The sequence below is a fragment of the Colossoma macropomum genome, unplaced genomic scaffold (assembly GCF_904425465.1).
Source record: "Colossoma macropomum unplaced genomic scaffold, Colossoma_macropomum, whole genome shotgun sequence".
NCBI lineage: Eukaryota > Metazoa > Chordata > Actinopteri > Characiformes > Serrasalmidae > Colossoma > Colossoma macropomum.
Window position 1 is genome coordinate 9,001,594 of NW_023494802.1, and position 18,983 is coordinate 9,020,576.

General features: G+C 36.9%; 2 protein-coding genes across 3 annotated transcripts; one reads left to right on the plus strand and one right to left on the minus strand.

The window, feature by feature from the left end:
- Positions 1-1,423: 1,423 nt before the first annotated feature.
- On the minus strand, positions 1,424-14,610 carry LOC118822312 (nicotinamide/nicotinic acid mononucleotide adenylyltransferase 1-like). Its single transcript, XM_036591278.1, has 10 exons — positions 14,024-14,610; positions 13,819-13,943; positions 11,676-11,830; positions 10,859-11,042; positions 9,503-9,636; positions 6,979-7,375; positions 3,900-4,024; positions 3,115-3,293; positions 2,063-2,164; positions 1,424-1,602 (listed from the first exon to the last, which is right to left on the minus strand). The coding sequence occupies exons 3-10, from the start codon at positions 11,788-11,790 to the stop codon at positions 1,549-1,551; spliced, it is 1,290 nt and encodes a 429-aa protein (XP_036447171.1). The 5' UTR covers positions 11,791-11,830; positions 13,819-13,943; positions 14,024-14,610; the 3' UTR covers positions 1,424-1,548.
- Positions 14,534-18,626, plus strand: lzic (leucine zipper and CTNNBIP1 domain containing). Of its 2 annotated transcripts, none has more exons than XM_036591036.1 (7): positions 14,534-14,641; positions 16,113-16,222; positions 16,466-16,601; positions 16,730-16,828; positions 16,924-17,019; positions 17,500-17,581; positions 17,809-18,626. In XM_036591036.1, the coding sequence occupies exons 2-7, from the start codon at positions 16,122-16,124 to the stop codon at positions 17,865-17,867; spliced, it is 573 nt and encodes a 190-aa protein (XP_036446929.1). In that variant the 5' UTR covers positions 14,534-14,641; positions 16,113-16,121; the 3' UTR covers positions 17,868-18,626. The 2 variants fall into 2 exon arrangements, with proteins under 2 accessions (XP_036446929.1, XP_036446927.1); XM_036591034.1 differs by lacking the exon at positions 14,534-14,641 and adding an exon at positions 14,648-14,912.
- Positions 18,627-18,983: the final 357 nt, after the last annotated feature.

The following is an 18,983-nucleotide window of genomic DNA, read 5'->3' on the forward strand; positions in this document are numbered from 1 at the left end:
ATTAAAATTCAGCATATTTCCAAAGTGGAGATCAGATCTCAAAGCAGATTTTTTATTTCTATTTACCAAAAAATGTAAAGTAAAATTCACATCTTGTTTGTAGAATTCTTGAAACATTAAAAACATCTAAAGTACCTTTTGGCAAATAGTTCGCAATATTTAAATCCACACTGTTTCAGTGAACTGTATTTAAAGCAACAATTATTATTAAAATGGCAAGATCTAATATCTAATGATTCTAAATTTGAACACGAGTGTAACTTTACCATCCTGTTTATTCTACACTCTTCACATCCTTTCTTTCTTTCATCACTCAGAGTTTATCATTTAGGCTTAACATCAAACAACGAGTAGCTGTATTCCACAGTCTATTCTGCTGTAATGAAGTTTAACTTCACGTCACGTCATGTTTCTTGTGTTTTGTATGGCCCTGCTCCACTCTCTCACCTCTCTTTATCCCTCAGAATCAAACAAGATAGTTTTGTTGCCTTTAAGGCTAATATATGTAAATTAACTCTGTTCTGATTGGCTGCTTTGTATTACGCCTTGTCCAGTTCAGGCAGAAACGCTCCTTATCTGTATATTTATGTCAATAAATCAGTTTTTGTGACATCACAAATACAATGAATTTAAAACAGGCCATTTTGGAGCTGGGTTGCCATATAAGCTGTATGGATTTGTGGAGTGAACAGCACTTATTGGCTGTAAATGTTGGACATCTTATGTTACAGCAAAGAGTTTTACAAGGCACAACAACATTGACTTCAGTGTTTTATTGTACATTTTCTTGAGTTCATAGACTTTACAATAGTCTATGTCTAACCAGTGTGACTGGTTTACTTGGCAGCTTTTAACAATTCATGACACATGTTAATTTTTCCTTCATAATACATAAAAACAAGCTATCACACATCTTTCCTGGCAGTTTTCATGTGAAAGTAAACTGCGATTTTTACATTCAAAAAGCAAATAAGTATTTACATTCAAAAGCACCACTGCTTATGGTGTAGTTGTTGGCTAATTCAGAGTCCACTCAGGGCCACAAGTGCTCCCATTCTAGTTGGATATGTAATCAGGAAATAAATAAATAAAGTAAAATAAAGAAAATAACAAAACACCAAAATGCAGCATCAGTTGATGACTGACATGGACCATTATGATGGGATTCAAATTGTCCATTTTAAATGTTATGTCTCCCTCTAGTGGCGCTGTAGTTAGTGGAAATCTGCATATCTGAAGCAACTCGCAGCACAGTTTTGTGTTTTCCTTGTTCCAACACACCTGAATTAGCTAATGAGTTGAATCTGGCATCGTACAGGATGGAAAACATTAAAACCTGCATAGTGGCCCTCCAGTAGCAGAGTTGTCATGTGCACCACATTTGATAACAGATGCTCATCTTGAGATCTTGAGGCTCTCTGTATAATTCTCCTGATGAACACGTATCGTGAGAGAGAAGATAGAGCTCATGGTCCCTCCATTCTCTGTGTTATAAAAGCTTAATGCTTTAATAAAAACTCCATCCTCATTGCAAACTCTTGTTACTTTTTAAGCCACCCGTTTGAAGACTTGCTTGCAGATTTGGTCTTCGCAGTACAGCTCCTGTATAACCAAGAGGAAATAAAATAGTTAATAACTAGACCATTATAAGAATCATATATTTTCCTAGTAAAAAATGACTGGAGGTGTTCTGATGCTTAGAATTCAGGTTGGTTCTTTTATGTACACAGACCAGGACCAGATTAAACCTAATTCTTGATTATAAATTGACTTTTTTATAGTAAAACTACACTGACAATGCATTTTATTTCAAGACCAGCCTTAGTCAATGTCCACTAAACTTAATGTTTAATTTCAAAAGATGAATTTTGCTATATGATTATTACTGTAAAGCAGTAAATGCTTAATGTAAGCTCCAGCACAATCCAGCACTGAATTGGTTGCAAATACTGGATGTCTTACTGATGTTACATAAAGGAACAGCTGACCTCGTTTACAGTTTTATTTTGTTTTCTCTTCAGTTCATTGAATTCATCACTTAAAAAAATGATGTTCTTCTTACCAGGTGCAGCTTATCATCCTCAATCCAGTGAGCCCAGCCTCGGTTCTTCTTCTCTCCCTTCTGAGTGCACACCATCCTGTTCCCTTCCCTCGTCACCACAGACTGCACAGAGACGGAAAACGCGTTCTGTGAGTTGTCATTTCAAGCACTGCCTCTACTATTTTGCTTGTGTACAAACACTAATGGCTATTTTTTGCTGCAGGATTTCAGGTACGATTATATGTTTATCCGCACAACAGACATCAAAAAGTCACCTGTGGTGTCCCTGCTAAAAAACTTTACTTAGAACTGCATTTGTAGAAAATGACTCTAAGAATTTATGCATAAACCTACAGAGAAATTACTGTAACTTAAAGTAGTTGCAAAATTGTGATTCTAACTACAGTAGACTATAATGAAATCAACTTAAATGGGAAAAGTCAAAGGAAACTAATATCAGTGAATGTAATTTGCAGTTTGCAGAGCAGTCATAACAGCGTTATGCTGCTTTTAGTCATGAGAATAGGCTGTGATCCTACATATCTGCTTTATCTGCTAAATTATGCTGGAATGTTTTATTTCTACACATATTCCTACACGTTTTGGGTTTTTTAATGTCCATGTTTCCATCAAAATGTATAGGTGTAAAAAATAGATTTACTTTGAATAAGAATCAAACAGAGATAATAGAAATTTGCGCACAGAAACTCAAAAAAGCCTCCTAAGTAAAAGTATCCTGTTACTTTAAACCACTAAGAGTAATTAAATATTCTCAGCAAATTCTGTACAACATTAAAAACTGGCATTAGAAGTCAAAATGTACCCCTCAAGTTTTGATTAACACAAATTAGTTCATTTATCTTAAAGGGTAATCCCACCGCTTTTTTAAATTTCTGCATAATACACTCACTGGGATGGTTCATTGCAGAGAAACAGTGGTGGTGAAAGGAACCAGCGATTCTGACTTTTCTCTAGAATGGAGTATTTCACACCAAACCACCCTTTTTTCACCTATTTAATTATTGGGTAAATTTGGTGGAATTCCCCTTCATAGAGCAATCTGAGTGGATTACCTTGCAGTGCCTTCCATCCAAGCCTTTGGTGTATTCATCAAACTCCTCACTGATCCGGAAGGAGAGGACATAGTTCCTGAAGGTGCTGAGAGTTTTGACCACATAAACCTCACCAACCTTCTCGATCACTTTGCGGTGCTTTAGCTTCAGAGCAAATTTCCGAGTGGACAAGCCAATCCCTGCAGGAGAAACAAGAACAAATAAGAGCTTATTTCACTACATGTTAAAAATAAATACTTAATCCTGCCGCCAACATTATAAGATTAGACATTTTAACTCACTTATTTTGAATCTTCAATTTTCAGTTTCCACAAGATCAGCATTTTTCCCTATTATATTCAGTTGTTTGGCACCCCTGGTCAAAGGTTGGTTTTCTCAAAATAAGTTTACATGTTCTCTACAGAGAACACACTGCACATTTTAATGCACAATTACTGTTTATTTGGTTAATTTAACATATTGGGGGAAAAAAAAACTGTGCAGAAGTTATGGCACAATTTGTATTTTATGTTTTATTTTTTCCAATATGTTCTAAAATGTTTAAGCAAATAAATATTGTTCCCTGTAGAGGATGAACTTATTTTCACTCAGAAAATCAACAAAACATATCATTTGACCAGGGACTTTCAAACTTTTGCACTGTAGTTGATAATGCTTATTAGATATAATACATTATAATAATATCAATGAATATTATTGTTAGTATCATTAATATTTAGCATAATATTCACATTTATAATGAAAATAATGGTGTTCAACTAATCTGGCATTAATTGTAGACTCACCCAGAGCAATCATGTATCCTTCAAAGTTGACATTGCTGAGCATGTCCCATGTACCGCAGAGGCTAGCAGGCATTTTGTCAGGTGACAGGTAAGAGTGACTGCAGCAGTACAGACAGAATTGAACCCTATGTGAGTGTGGGAAACAGGCAGAGCACTCAGGCTTTAAAAAGAGACGCTCTGCAGAGAGGGGGTGGAGCCACATGACAAACCTGGGTGAACAGGTGCTCAGACATACCTTTGATTAATTACAAACACACACAAACAGGTTAGGCTTTGAAGACTGAACACACCCTGAACCACCACACTAACTCTGTTATACAAGAGTAATGGAAGTTAATAAATACCCTCTATTAAAATTTAACAAATACGCTGCAGATTGATTGCTAGAATAAAGCATTCAGAATAATAGAATAATGTATGTACACCACTGGAATCAATGTTTTCACTAATAAGAAACCAATTTGGTTGCTGACAAGTTTATAAATTATTCTGATTTTTAAGTCCAGTGCAATTTAACAGGCTTCAAATAGTTAGTAGGACACTAGGAAGCTCTACATAAAATTGAAGAAATGTTAGATAATGAAGAGAAAGCAATAGAAGATTCTAAAAGACTGAGAAACCTGTATAGCAGAGAATTAAGCTACAATAAAATAAATATCTAGAATACATCATATATCAAAAGTGAAGATCAAATCTCAAGGCAGATAATTTGACAAAAATGTATATAAATTTATAATTGCAATACATTATTTATCATCTGTCATTTAATAACTGCTTATTCATTGAAATCTTGAAAGGTTAAATGAACCAGAAATACCCAGTGATTAATAATATTCAATCCACATTGTACAAGTTATTATTGTACAGAAAACAAAAATTGTTAATATGGCAAGTGATGGCAAAATTTGTAACTCTATTTTTGCAAAATATATATTGTTTGGAGTGAGCGTTACACAAAGAAATATCATGCTTAATACCAGCCTTGTTAGAAAAATAAATGTTTTTCATTATACATCAGATATTATTCTTTTCCAACACTCCAAAATTGTTACAAATGCATATGAATGAAATTCTTCAATTATAAAATACCTGCATCCAAAGTTACTATATTTATTTGCTAGTTATACGCATAATTGATGTAAGTTAAATCAAATGAAGGAACTTTTCTTGTGCTTTTAAGTGAATAAGGAGTGGCTATGTATTGTTAAAGGGACTAAAATGGGCTGATGAGGATAAATATGTCTGAAAGATAAATCAGCAGTAGGTTTATTTGGAAAAACGTCACCAGTTTACAGTGAAGCGTCAAAACGGGCAGGACAGGGAAATCTACACAAAAGCAGACGCCCAGGAAGCGTTTCCATTGTGAAAGCATTTTCCGTCTGAAGTTATAAACAGGCTTTACCCCACTCACACGACTCCATTATCAGCCAATGCAATCGGTCACAGTAAAGTGAATCATTCGCCTCTGTGTAATTTCCCCACTGTATGCATGAGAAAATCACATGATCCTGTCAAGTCCCCCTCCCAGACATTAAAAAAATAGACATTGTCATTCAATGGCTGTCGTGAAGTTTCTATTCCTTTAATGTTCCTAAAGTCACACAATAAGGTCTCAATAGGTTATGTTATTGTTTCCTTTGAAAGCTTGTCAGTGCCAGGAGGAGAATAGTGCATGAATTAGTTATCCTAAGTGTGAACCTTGGAAATAAGTGAAACAAAAATTAGCATAAATACAAAGAACAAGGAGGTGAACTTAATATCCCCAGTGGAACGTTTAACATCAAACGAGGCTGAGGGGATTTCTCAACACCTATTCATCACATTTAAACGTGTGACATCAATGAACCTGATTAAACAACAAAAATCTTTTAACATAAGCAACGCTGTCACCTACAGCTTGCCTCAACACTGTGTCCTATAGTGTTCTTGCTGTCACACACACACATTTCTGTGCATGCAAATGAAGTGAGACTATGTTAAAGATAACAAATTAAAGGGGCGAAGATAGTTTGATGCAGTGTAAACTTCCCTTTTTATTCTTTTAATCAACAGCAACAAAGCAAATGTAAAGGTGTTTACATTATATAAACTGTGATTGGACTAAAAAACATGGATGCATCATGTTTTCAAGATACTCCAATAACAGAATTATCAAAAATATTCTTCCAAATTCTACAAATTTTCCAAAACAAACATAGCACTAACAACATACTATAATTCAAGTGGCACAAAAGGTGGCCTTAAAAAATTACCCTAAAATGTTATCAAACCAGCCACAATAAAACCCTGCCATAGTGCAAAACAGAAGCTAAACTTCAGTTCATCTGATCTAAGGGGGGATTCATTAAAGCAGGATTTCTCAATTAAAAGGAAACTCAAGCCCAAATTCAAGCCAAAAGAAGTCAATGACAGTTTTATTGGACAAGCCTCACTTTTAGCTTAAAGAAATACTCCAAAGGTTTTCAAGCTAATTTCTGTATGATTTTCTTCACTAAACCCTTGAAGACTCATCTTTTTAGAGAGTGATAGGGCTGTGGAGTTGAATGATTGCTTGTTTTTATATCTAAATCGCAATTTGAAAAGTGCAGTTTTCAAATCACAAGAGCTGCAAATTTAATTATTTCCTAAATTATTTGACAAGTTTCAAGCAAGACAATTTACTCTATTTACTCACGCTTGTGAACTGGCAGTCTGGCACATTACATTCAGCATTCAAGCCACAAGTCTGAAAAAAATCAATGTGTGTGGTGTTCTTTTTAGCAGATAAAAAGAGCTTAATTCTAAGAAAAGAATCACATTTAAATTACAGATGCAATATTTGTCAGAACAATCACAATTAGATGTTTTTCCTAAATTGTTCAGCCCTTAAATGCACCACTGATGGTAATGCACTACTCAGACATACTATTATAGTAACATGCTGTCGTGGATGCAGCTTGAGAATCCTGCTTTAAGAAATTACCCTCTGGATAAAGCACACTGGCTCCGTATTGCAGGGAGAGCATTGTGTTTGGAAGATCAATAGCCTCTCCACACATACAGTGAGAGGTTTCAGTCCCACAGCTGCAGAGCACTGGCTCAGTCTGTATTCTTGGTGTAGTTCTGAAGAGGAGCAAGGATGACATCAGCGTTCTTCTTCTCACTTTCCGCGCTGTACAGGCGCTGATCCTGGATGTAGTCCACCACACGGTCAGGCAGCAGGTAGCGCACGCTCTGGCCCCTGCGCAGCGCCCGTCTTACGTGAGTGGCTGAGACGTCATTGGTCACCCACTCTCTAACGATGTGGATGTTCTTGCGGTGCTCATGCAGCACATCTAATTGGTAGATGAACTTCTCAGCATTAGAGCCGCTCCTGGTGATGCACACCAGGCCGTAACGACCCACAATCTCCTCAATGTCCTCCGGCTTCCACAGGTTGGGCACACCAAAGGACTCCAGCACATCAGCTCCACAAAGCAGCTTCACCTCAGGAGCGTCTGTGAAAAGAAAAAGTTACATAAACTCCAATATCAATATCAATATGACATATCCATTTCCAATATCAAGTGAGACCACATTAAAGGATTGGTTCAGCTAAAAATCTAATTTGCACAATATTCTTTTTAATGCAAATATAGTTGAAGAGCCAAAACATGTTTGGGGTCTAGTGTTTGCTTCTTTAGTTTTGCACTGGAGCTAAGAGGCTAATGTAGCGAACAATTAATGGACGTCTGTGTCACCCAAAATCTTTTTAGCATTGTAGCTCCAAATACATTTTGGCTGAAACACTATGTGGAAAATTGTGTAAATTTGATTTTTCAATAAACTTTTTTGGTAAAGACAGCAAGTTAGTGGGGCAAGATGTTTTGATTAGTGTAAACTCCTTTACATATGCAAATTTATTTTGGATTAGAATAAAAACAACAAAAACAGCCCAGATACCTGATCTAATCTACATGAGTGGGAGTGTAACAATACAACATATTATAGTGATCAATACTTTCAATCCACTATGCATTGACTATATATTATAATATTCATTCAACAGACTGGCGTAAGTAATATACTAAGTTTAATACTGATTATATTGCAGGAAGTGTATTAGAATTAAACAAGGAAGCCAACAATGAGCACAGACCCTCTTTATCTTCAACTCAAGAGCAGGGATGAAATGCACACTCCTCTAAGTGCATGCTGGCTCGAGTCTAGTGCATTATTATAGACATATGCTAAAGTTTCAATACCCCTGATAAAAATTTTGTGTTTTGTTGATTTTCTAAGTGAAAATAATCAACCCACAGGGTAAATTTAAACATGCCAGTGTTCTGCAATTTTTTGTGCATAATTTCCATTTATTTGATGAGTCAAAGATATAGATAAAAAAGAAAACATAAAATTTAAAATGTGCCACAACAACAATTGTGCATTAAAATGTGCAGAAATGTGTTCTCTGTAAAATGTGTGTTAACTTACGCTTACATATGCTTACATTACAGTCAAAAACATGTCATTTGACCAGGGCCACCCAAACGTTTGCATATGACTGTATTCAACACTGTACTTTTATAAAGGTGAATGAAAATTGAAACAAGATAAAGGTGGATTTTCAGGCTCTTCTTAGTTTTGCTGCATTGAAAAACATTGAATCAAGACATTATTGTATAATATTAAATCAAAAAAAATTAATTTTGTGAATTGCTAAACCCACAATTTTTAATTGGTAGAACTGAAAACATTGCTGGCATCCCATGTTTTCGCGTTCTGAAAATCTTGAAATAAAAGGTGAAAGTAAAATTTTGAGGCTATAAGTTTACTGTTTTCCTTGAGGTGGAGGGACTCAGGTATTCTATTAAGCTTTCTGTGTGTAAACTACTTCTGCTACATCATAACTACAAAGAGAAAAAAGTTCCTGTCAGACGACTATACTGAGAAAGATGTTTTTCACTGCTAACATCATAAAGAATGGCATTTGCCCACAGGCAGTATACACACACTTTTATAAGTTTGTTAAGAAAAAAAAAACAAAAAACGCTGTAGTGCTACATAAAATACTTTCTATATCTGTGATTACAGTGATCTCTATTCAATGTTTGCCAATTCTACAGGGCTATTTATACTCTCTTTGAAATAAAACATGAGTTTGGTCAGTGTTCTTCAAGCACATTGTGACATATCATGATAACCATTAAAAAAATCATATCGCCCACCCCTAATTTCATTTCTATATTTCATTATACAGTATAAGAAACATTTGTTTGCTGCTCTGTTGATGATGCAGAATATAGAAAGTTGGCCCCTGCCTGAAAAATGACTACAGAGCCCGACCCGTTTCCCGTAAGCACTAATGTATGGTGTGAAATCCATTACGTAAATTCTAAATGGCTTGACTTGAGATTTGAGGGGAATGCTGATCGGCCCTGTTTTTGAGCGCAGACACACCAGTGCCAACAACTTACAGGACGTCTATCACTTCTTTGCCTTCGGGGCACATCACATGTCCCAGTGCGTCTGCAGTGCTTTAGTGGAATAACTGAGTGACAGCTAAAGTAACCTCCCTCCTGTCTCTTTGTTTTAGTGCGCTAGTCATAAGATGCATTACCAAGCAGGCTGTTTTTGCACAGTACCTGATCTGTTGTGATCTGCAGAGGAACTTTGACACATATCCTCATTCTCCTCCAGTCTTCTCCTCTTCACAGGCTTCACAGTGTCCACCTCGTCATGGTTCTGCTCCGCCAATATCAGTTCAGCATGATGGTGCCTTGTGAAGATTAGGCTGTTAATAAGGGCCGAGTTCCTCACACAAACAACTGTTAAATAACATTTTACATTTTCCAACCTCTGAACAGGCTGGTTTTGCTGCTGTACCTTTAAGACTGATATGAATTCATAAGCAAAAGTTTGAACACTCACATATTTTATGTTTTGTCAGTTTCCTAAGTGAAAATAAGTTAACTCATCCTGTACAGTGAAGTGCATCGTTTTGGTGCATAACTTCAATTTGTTTGCTGAGTTTAATATATTGGGAAAAAATGAAACATACAGTAGAAAATGTGCCATTTATTTCTTTTTTACCTGAATGTTAAATTTGGCAAATAAACAGTAATTGTGAATTAAATTGTGCAGAGGTATCTCTGTAGAGAAGTTAGAAGTCACTTAGAAAATCAACAAAATATGTTATTTGAGCAACCTTGTTCTGATTGGCTCCCTTGAATTGTGCCTCATTCAAAAATCAGCACAGGCTGAAACACTCCTTATAGCTTCAGCATGAATGGGCGGAGCTAAAATGCTGTAGGCTGAATAGGTGAACATATGTCAATGCCTTAGTCTTTGTGAAATCACAAAAACAATGAATTCCAAATGGGCTGTTTTTGCAGCTTAGTTTCTATATATGGACTGTATGTAATTACACACTTGGAAACTTTAACAGTGTTTACATACTACATCAAACTCTTTTCCAAAGTTTTCATGATATGGACCCTTTAATAGGCATCATTTAAAGCCAGAAACGTACAATAACATCCTTAAATTACAATCACCCATACATGAGTTCACAATATTGATGCTGGCATAACAAAAATCCATATCTCTAAAATGGTAACTTTATACAAGAAGGAAAAAATATATGGTCCAGACATCATTGAATGTTTACACAATGTAAAGAGCAGCTGGTATAAATAAAACAACAAAAACAAAAAAATAAATTATAGTAGAATTATAATAGTGAATTATGAGATTTTCATCTGACAACAACAAAGCCAGTAGCTGTACCCTTCTTGAGAATGTTCACTGACATAAAATGTTCCAGTGTGACGTGATATTTGTCACAGATCACTTAAGAGAAAATGTAATGCAGCACAGCAACAAACACAAACAACATCACAGTGCGTCAGATACATTGACACTCATTCCCATTCTCACACATTTCACAGCTTATCTCTACATCCAAATCATAACACACTGATGTAAAAACACACACTCACCTGACAACTTTGGCGGTCTCCACCCACTCTGCCTGCTGGCTCTCCCAGTTGTCCACAGCGATCCAACTAGAGTTCTCTGTAGCTAGTCTGGCCATCTCCACTCGATGGCAGGCCTCAATCAGGCCCTTCTTCTTATAGGCATCCCCTACAGGAGAGATAATGCCTCTCACCACCTGGTACCTTCCTAAACAAATAAATAAATAATGAATAAAACACAAATCAGAAAACTCTGGGATTTGATTTTATAAACATAACTCACACTTACCTGCACTTGCTTCATTTTCCTGTCAAGCGGCCAAATATATATAATTTAAATACACATATCACTTATATTCATAATATAATTTTCAGTATTTAGTGAGTACACCCTTTTTGCAGCATCCGCTCCAAATTTCAGTCATAGAAGTTGGTTGCATATTCTGTTACTCACAATATCCAAGAAATTCCAATATGTAAATTTAGACTCATCAGTCCACAAAAGCTCAGATGTCAGGTTTTGGCAATTTATTGCAAATTTTCTTCTTCTTCTTTTTTTTTTTTAAATAATCTCAGAGGATTTTGTGTAATTTTCTGTTAAATACATGCTTTTTCCTGACACTGAAGACTGAATAATTTGTACTTTATGTCCATTTTGACTGGAAATTTAATAAACAAAAGGGTGGTCTCTAACTTTCGCAATAATGTACAATAATACAACCAATACAACACAGTTCATTTATGTGTGTTTGGAAACTGTGTGTAACTGTTTCAGGAGAATATATAGCATGTAGGACATAAAATGATAACAGAAGCATCTGTTCAAGCAATGTTTACTTACCAGTGTCCTCCAGGTGGTCCCTTGCCAGCTCAAACATACGCAGGTGCATGTTAGTGATGGGATTGTAAGACCCACACGCCAGAAGAACCACTTTGGTTTTCTCCTGTGGTGCCATTGGTGACGTTAAAGATTTAACTAAAGAACTGATTCTGGACCTGAGAAAAAAAGACATGAATATTTAAATTAATAATAAATCTATTGATTTGGTATTTTTATGAGCAAATTTGAGAGCTTTTTCAAGTAAATGATCTTTTTAAAGCACAGACATATGATACTTTCTAAAGTCCAGATAATTCTTCTAACTAAATCAGTCTGTGGCTCCAATCAATGACAAATACCTCAATCAGTCACAGAAGTCGCTTCCAACTAAAACTATCAAATACAGCATCACAGGTAAAAAGTCTGCAGACTGCAGATGGCAGAGGCTGTGCATGCAAGATCAGCTAGATCTTTCTCTCAACAGATGTGCCCTGTCATTCTCTTACAGCCCTTCAACATCAGACAGTTCTGCACTACTGATAGTGCCTGCAGTTTCTATGGCAACACTGGCACAACTATGGTAGAAAACAGAAGTAGCCGCAGAGGACCGAGCTGTTGACTTTGCATACAAGTCTATTTTATATTTATCAAATACACTACACAAGTATCTCCTTCTAAATAGTGCATTCAGCTACTTTTATGTGAACATACTGATGACACAGGGGATCAACTGCACCTACACAGCTTGTATAATCTCCATAGAACAGCAGTGCCAATAGAATGGATCTCTCTGAAGGTCACCTTGCCCAATACCAAGCGTCAGCTAGAGGGGTATAAAGCCCCCCAGCATTGGGTTGAGGAGCAGTGGAAGTGCATTCTCTGGACTGATGGAGCTCCATCCAATACCTTTAAGAGGAGATGGAGTGTTGTTTATGCTCACAGCAACGTTCCAACATCTAATGTAGAGACTTCCCAGAAGAGTAACGGCTGAGCAAAGAGGGACAAAACTATCTATCGTTACCTTTGATTTTGGAAGAAATGTTGAATGGGGAGGTATCTACAAACTTTTGGACATAACATTGGAACAGTCATACTTATGATATGAAATCCTATCAGGCAGTCTTAGCAATGCAAAGAGAATCCAAGGATTCCACGTCTTGATTGAATTAGTCCTGCCTTTAAAGAGGCATTCTGGCCTAAAATTAAACTTCAATGGTATTTTATTGTGGTCTGCATTGTTCTACAGTGCAGCATTGGATACATCAGCCTCATCGTTTTGGCAGAATTCCTGATTTTATATTGTTTTCTGTTTTCGTTCATCAGTGTTCCCTCATCTCGCATGTCTTAAACAAATAATCACACAACTTTTGGGAATCCCTGTGGTGTCAACCTAGTGCTGGCCTAACCAATTAGCTACAGGCTACTAAATACAACCATGTCTACCCATTAGTTTAAATCTTGATTGCTGAAGTAAATTGTACACAAAACAGTGATTCTATCTTTGTTCAGCACACAATGTACAGCAAAGACAAGCTTTTTACCCTTTCAGTGAGAGAGGAGCCAAACTAAAGTATCTAGACAGCCAGCTACCTTGCTAATTCTAGCTTTTAGCTTGCCCTCCTCATTTAAAAAGCCAACTCAGGTGTTTGAATAATCCATTCTCTACATTGTAACGATGATTTGATGACAGTCAAACATCACAGAAACCACTAAAAGTTTTTGTTGGTCCCTGGTAGTCTTCTAAAGTCAGGATTGGTATTTTGTGCTTTCCTGATGGACCTTGGACTGATTCACTGGACGTGACATGCACCACTGCATTGTCAAATGCATAATATTAATGCGATTTTACTTACTCATTCTCACACTGCACGTTATATTTTATGGTTGTCTTAGTATATTTTATTATATATCTTTATGTCTTCTCCTATTTATGCATCTGTATAATAGCGCATGACAATATGTTTGCTCTTTACTATACTTTGTGCTGCTGTAATGGATGATGTGGTCCAAAGAAACGTAACGTCTCTAACCTTTAAGCCAGTTCCCATTAGAAAACCATCAGGTTTTAACCCAAATGGCTCCAATTGTCTTTTTCAGCAGGGCAGGTACGGACACAAAACAACAGCCCACCCCCAAAAGGTCCACCCTAAAGTAGTTTTCCCACCTTCAAGATGCAGCATTAGAAGGGTGTTTTCCTAATATTTATACTGGAAATGTTTCTCATTTTGGCCAGAGTGTCCGTTTAATCTGCAGGATTATCAGTATGTTCCTCCTGGACCTGTTACCTCCCTGCAAAAAAACAAAAATTGAAATATTAGGCTTAAAACCTGATGGGTCTGCTTTCTAATGGGAATTGGCTTAATGGTTACCAGAGACTACAGGTTTCATGTAGGACATCTATAGATCCCATTAGGAAACCATCAAATGCATCTGGAATCAAACACAGGCCACCTGTTAAACCACTGGAGACACAAAACACCATGTGACTACTGGACACCACAAGAAATCACCAGAAACCTGTAATGGTCTTAATGATTTTTTCCAGCAGGGTTAATCCAGTGTGTGGAGCTTTGCCTGACACACATTACCCTGACCTGGACACGATTAACCACATCAGTCTGATCAGATCTGCTGGCCTTTGCTTATTCATTTCTCAAAGTTCGCTGCTGCAATAATTTACAAGGAGGAGCCGATCATTCACAAACTACAACTACAGAAGCGCGTGCTGCTGACACTTCTGTGTTAGCACTGCCTCTGAACAGCTGTGTGGATGTAACTTGCATACATAATAAACCTGATTACACACGAAATCTGTCACATTACTCTCTACACTCTACAGTCTACTTTCCCCATGACTTACCAAAACAGCTGCTACACGCCTGTCATGATCTTCTAAGCGAAGTGGCTATTGGTTCTTTTTTCAGTAAGGCTGTCGCTGATTGGCTTGTATGCACACCTCAACCACGAACAACGATACACGTTGATATGTAAGGCAGTGACTTTAACAACGAGCTTTACTGTGTTAGTGAGATTTGTCTCTACTTATGAGTGAAAAACACGGAGGATTCAGTCGTGTAAATAACAAAAGCCTATACGCTACCGTTTTGTTTGAGAGACTCAATACGGCGTAGGGATTGCGCAGGGCGGGCTTTGTTCAGAGGCAGGCTGAAGTGTAACCCATCTTGAAAAAGCAACTTTCTTAATTTCTGACTCGTTTTCGTGTACATACGCAGACTCTTACCTTGGGAAAGCGAATTGGTGAGGAGAACGTTTTTATTACACCATAAAATGATGACAACTTAGAAAATAAATACTGTAATCTGTACCTTGTTAGCTTGCTAGGTTAGTAAGGTGCGCAGAGTAGCGCGAAGCTGAATTCAGGTTGTTGTTCTTCAGCCCCGTCAGATTAGCTTTAGCACACTTACTAAGGCAAAATGACGAAAAGACACTCTACATTTTACAACTAAAAACGTAATTTGGGGTTACTAGTCCTTTAGGACGTAAACACACCCCTGGAGGCCGTTAGCAGCTATCCATTAGTCAGAGGAACGACCCCTCCCTTTTGACAGATGCTAGCTAGCCACAGAAGTAATGGGGAGTTGCACTGTACTGATTAACTGTTATGTTCTACAGACAGCTCTAGATATTCATGGCATGTAGTTAAAAGCTGGGGGCTGTTCCACTGCCCTGCTCGATATAACGAGATTGAAGCTTAAAATCCTCAGCTCTCTATGGTTAATTCATTTTAGGACATTCTCTTCATGTACAAAAGGGTGCCATGTTAAAGGTTAAAACAGCATATAATACCTTAGTAAGGTGTTGGGACACCACGAGCTGCCAGAACAGCTTCATTGCACCTTGTCATGAATTCTGCAAGTCTCTAAAACTGTACTGGAGTCATGGAACATCATTATTCCAGAAGATGTTCCCTGAAATGGTGTTTTGATAACATTGTTGGTCCAAAATCTCCCATACGTGTTCAGTTGTGTTGAGATCTGGTGGCTGTGAAGGCCAGAGCATATGATTTATGATCATTGTCATACTCATAAAGACCATTCAGTAGCCCTTTCTGATCTGTGGATAGGGGCACTGTCATCTTGGAAGAGACCACTCACATCAGGATGTAACTGTTTCATCATACCATAAAGGCGATCAGTCAGAATTACTTTGCATTGATTTTCAGTGATCCTTCCTTCTACTGGGACATGTGAACCCAAACCATGCCAGCAAAATGCCCCCACATGTACTGTACAGTAGCCATGGTGTATGCTGCACATGCATTCTCCCACTTGTGGAGAATATGGTGACGCAAGATCCATCTGACTGTATCACTTTTTCCATGTCTCTGTAGATCAGTGCATGTAGTTTTTGCACCTGGAGGCATCTGTACTTATGTTTCTCCTTTAAATGTATTACATTTTTTTTACCTTTAATTTGTCCGCTGTCTGTGGATTAAAGGTACCCAGGATGGCCTCTCGGGGGAAATCAGAAACAGGCAAACTAAAACAGAACATGGAGGAGCAACTGGACCGACTCATGCAGCAATTGCAAGATTTAGAGGAGTGCAGGTACAGCTGTCAGTCGGGTTATCTGTCATATTGCATTACTTTGCATTGCAAGTGCAATGGTTAACTTGCTTTCCCACATATTGCTGTTTTCCATAAACACCATTGCAATGTGGTAGAGCGAGTATACCTTTGAACACTAAGATCTAAAATGACCTTAATGAAAAGAGGATTTTCAGAAATGTGTTTAACCAACTTGTCAAGCACTATATGTGGAAAAACTGCTTTACGTATTTTCCATTCCAGAGAAGAGCTTGACGATGAGGAATATGAAGAGACCAAAAAAGAGACGTTGGAGCAGCTGAGTGAGTTCAATGAATCACTGAAGAAGCTCATGTCAGGGAACATGACCCTGGTTGATGAATTAGGAGGAATGCAGTTGGTAAGACGTTTGAATGCAGACTTCTGTGGCCAGTTTGGCTTAAGATGGAACAGAAAGAGAAAAAGCCAGTGCGTGTGATTGTGACTGCTGGGGACATGCATTTTAACTTTCTTACTTTTTTCCATCAGGCTATCCAAGCAGCCATCAGCCAAGCATTTAAGACCCCTGAAGTTATTCGATTGTTTGCTAAGAAGCAGCCTGGTCAGTTAAGGACAAGACTAGCAGAGGTATTTATATATAGGTATAGATGTAGATGTAGTCTAAAGAATGCGGCTGGGCCAATGCTTTTAATGCAGATGATGTTGCTGCACTTTGCTTTTAGATGGATCGTGATGTGATGGTGGGGAAACTCCCTAGAGATCAGTACACTCAGCAGAAAGTGGAGATCCTCACAGCTCTAAGAAAGCTGGGGGAGAAGGTGAGGGGCCTGTTTTTCACACATGGACTATCTCCCTATGATATGTGAACACCAAAACACAAAATTCATAATTGGATTTGATACAATATGGTGGTGTCTTAATTCAATAAATATTTTGACATTTAAAAAAGGACCATATGTTACTATTTCCATTTTCAGTTTATTAGTGTTTAACATTATATAACAGTTTATATACACACACATATAAAACACAAACAATATACACACACAATTTGACTTACATTATATTATTCTACTATATAATATTTATAGTTTAATAACCAATTAAATAAAACCTACATATAGTGGTGTCTGATTTATAATATTTAAATTTACATTATACATATTGTATATACAACTATTATTATTCTTATTATTAATATTATTATTGATATGATTTTTCTTTTACTTTTAGTTTTATATTTATATTCCTTAATTGTCCAGCCTCACCTTACATTTTATATTCTTTTGAAATCACAGCTTACAGCTGAGGATGAAGCTTTTCTGGCAGTAAATGCCAGCGCCACTCTCAGCCAGTTTGAGAAGGTTACTGCGAACTTGGGTGAGTGGCCACTGCTCACTTTATCATACACATGCAGGCAGGTCTCATAGTCTGGCACATTATTTCCTTGTGAAATTGATTAGACAGGCTTTGTTTGGTTGCATTTGAAGGCAAAGATTTTCCTTATGAAATCTGTCAGGATTCGAATTGTTAGGAAAAAAAATTTGAAACACACTTTGGTTTGGTTTTACTGTATTAACCATTATTTTTTCCCTCAATTCCTGCAGGATCTGAGGATAAGATATTGGCCTTAGCTAGCTCTGGAGTTGAGAAGACCCAGGCCTAGGAATGCACTTTTTTGTTTGTTGTTTTGTGTAAATGCTGTGAGTGATTTTTAAAAGGTGTTTTTAAATGTAATGTAATATAATGTCAGGTCTGAGAGTTCTTATGTGCCATTCAGACACTGAATTTCTTAATCGTGTACTTATCCTGACACTCAGACCCAACAATCTGTTTTGATTTAATTTTTTTTTGTGTTAATGCACACTAATCCGGTACGTTAAAGATGTGTTAAAACGATGTATCAGTCCAGCTGGGACGTCTGAATGAAGTCAGATAAAATGTATAAAATGTACATTTGCCTCATACATATTATGCATATGCATGTTTGCAAAGTCCACACTATGCAATTTTCAGTGTGGTGGAGTAGAAGCGTTTTTACAGTTCCTGACTGTAGCTTTAAGAAAGAAACCCTAGCAGTACTTTGGTGCTAGAGTGTTTTGGACATTTCAGATTAAAGAAAAAAACAGATTACTTTTGAATAACATCTCATTTTACAGTAATTAAATTTTCTATTTGTTCTGATATAGACTCTTTAATTTTGGCTGGCAGTTTTTGGACATTTGTCAGTATTCAAGACAGCATGTTTTTGGTGACATTAATGTGTCAGTAGGCCATAGTCATGGTTATGGCTGTTTGTAAGATTTGACTTCCTTAATAATTGTAATTTTCATATGTATTCTATATATGTTTTTGTACTAAAATCAAAAGCTAATCCTTTGTATGTCAATACAAAACTTGCTCCGATGTGTCAGCCTCTGGAAAAGCTACTGTTTATGGTTTTTGGGGTTTTAACAATGGATTGTTTGACATGAAAATGACAATGTATTTGAGTCATACAAATCTAAATATCTGTATTTGATCTATACATCATATGGAACACATTTCCAAGAAAGAACAATTTAAATATTGGTCAACCTATGAAACCCTTTCTCACTGAAACACTCAAGTCGGAATGTGGCTCCATTATTCTTTTTAAAAAAAACCCACAAATGGCCAAAATGAAAAAACATTACTGTGTCTATTGTAAACATACAATACATACCTGCCTTTTACAGTCGTTACAGCAGTTTCTAAAGCAGTGGTCACCAGTCCTGGTCCTTGCTGAGTCTTGTTCCAGCCA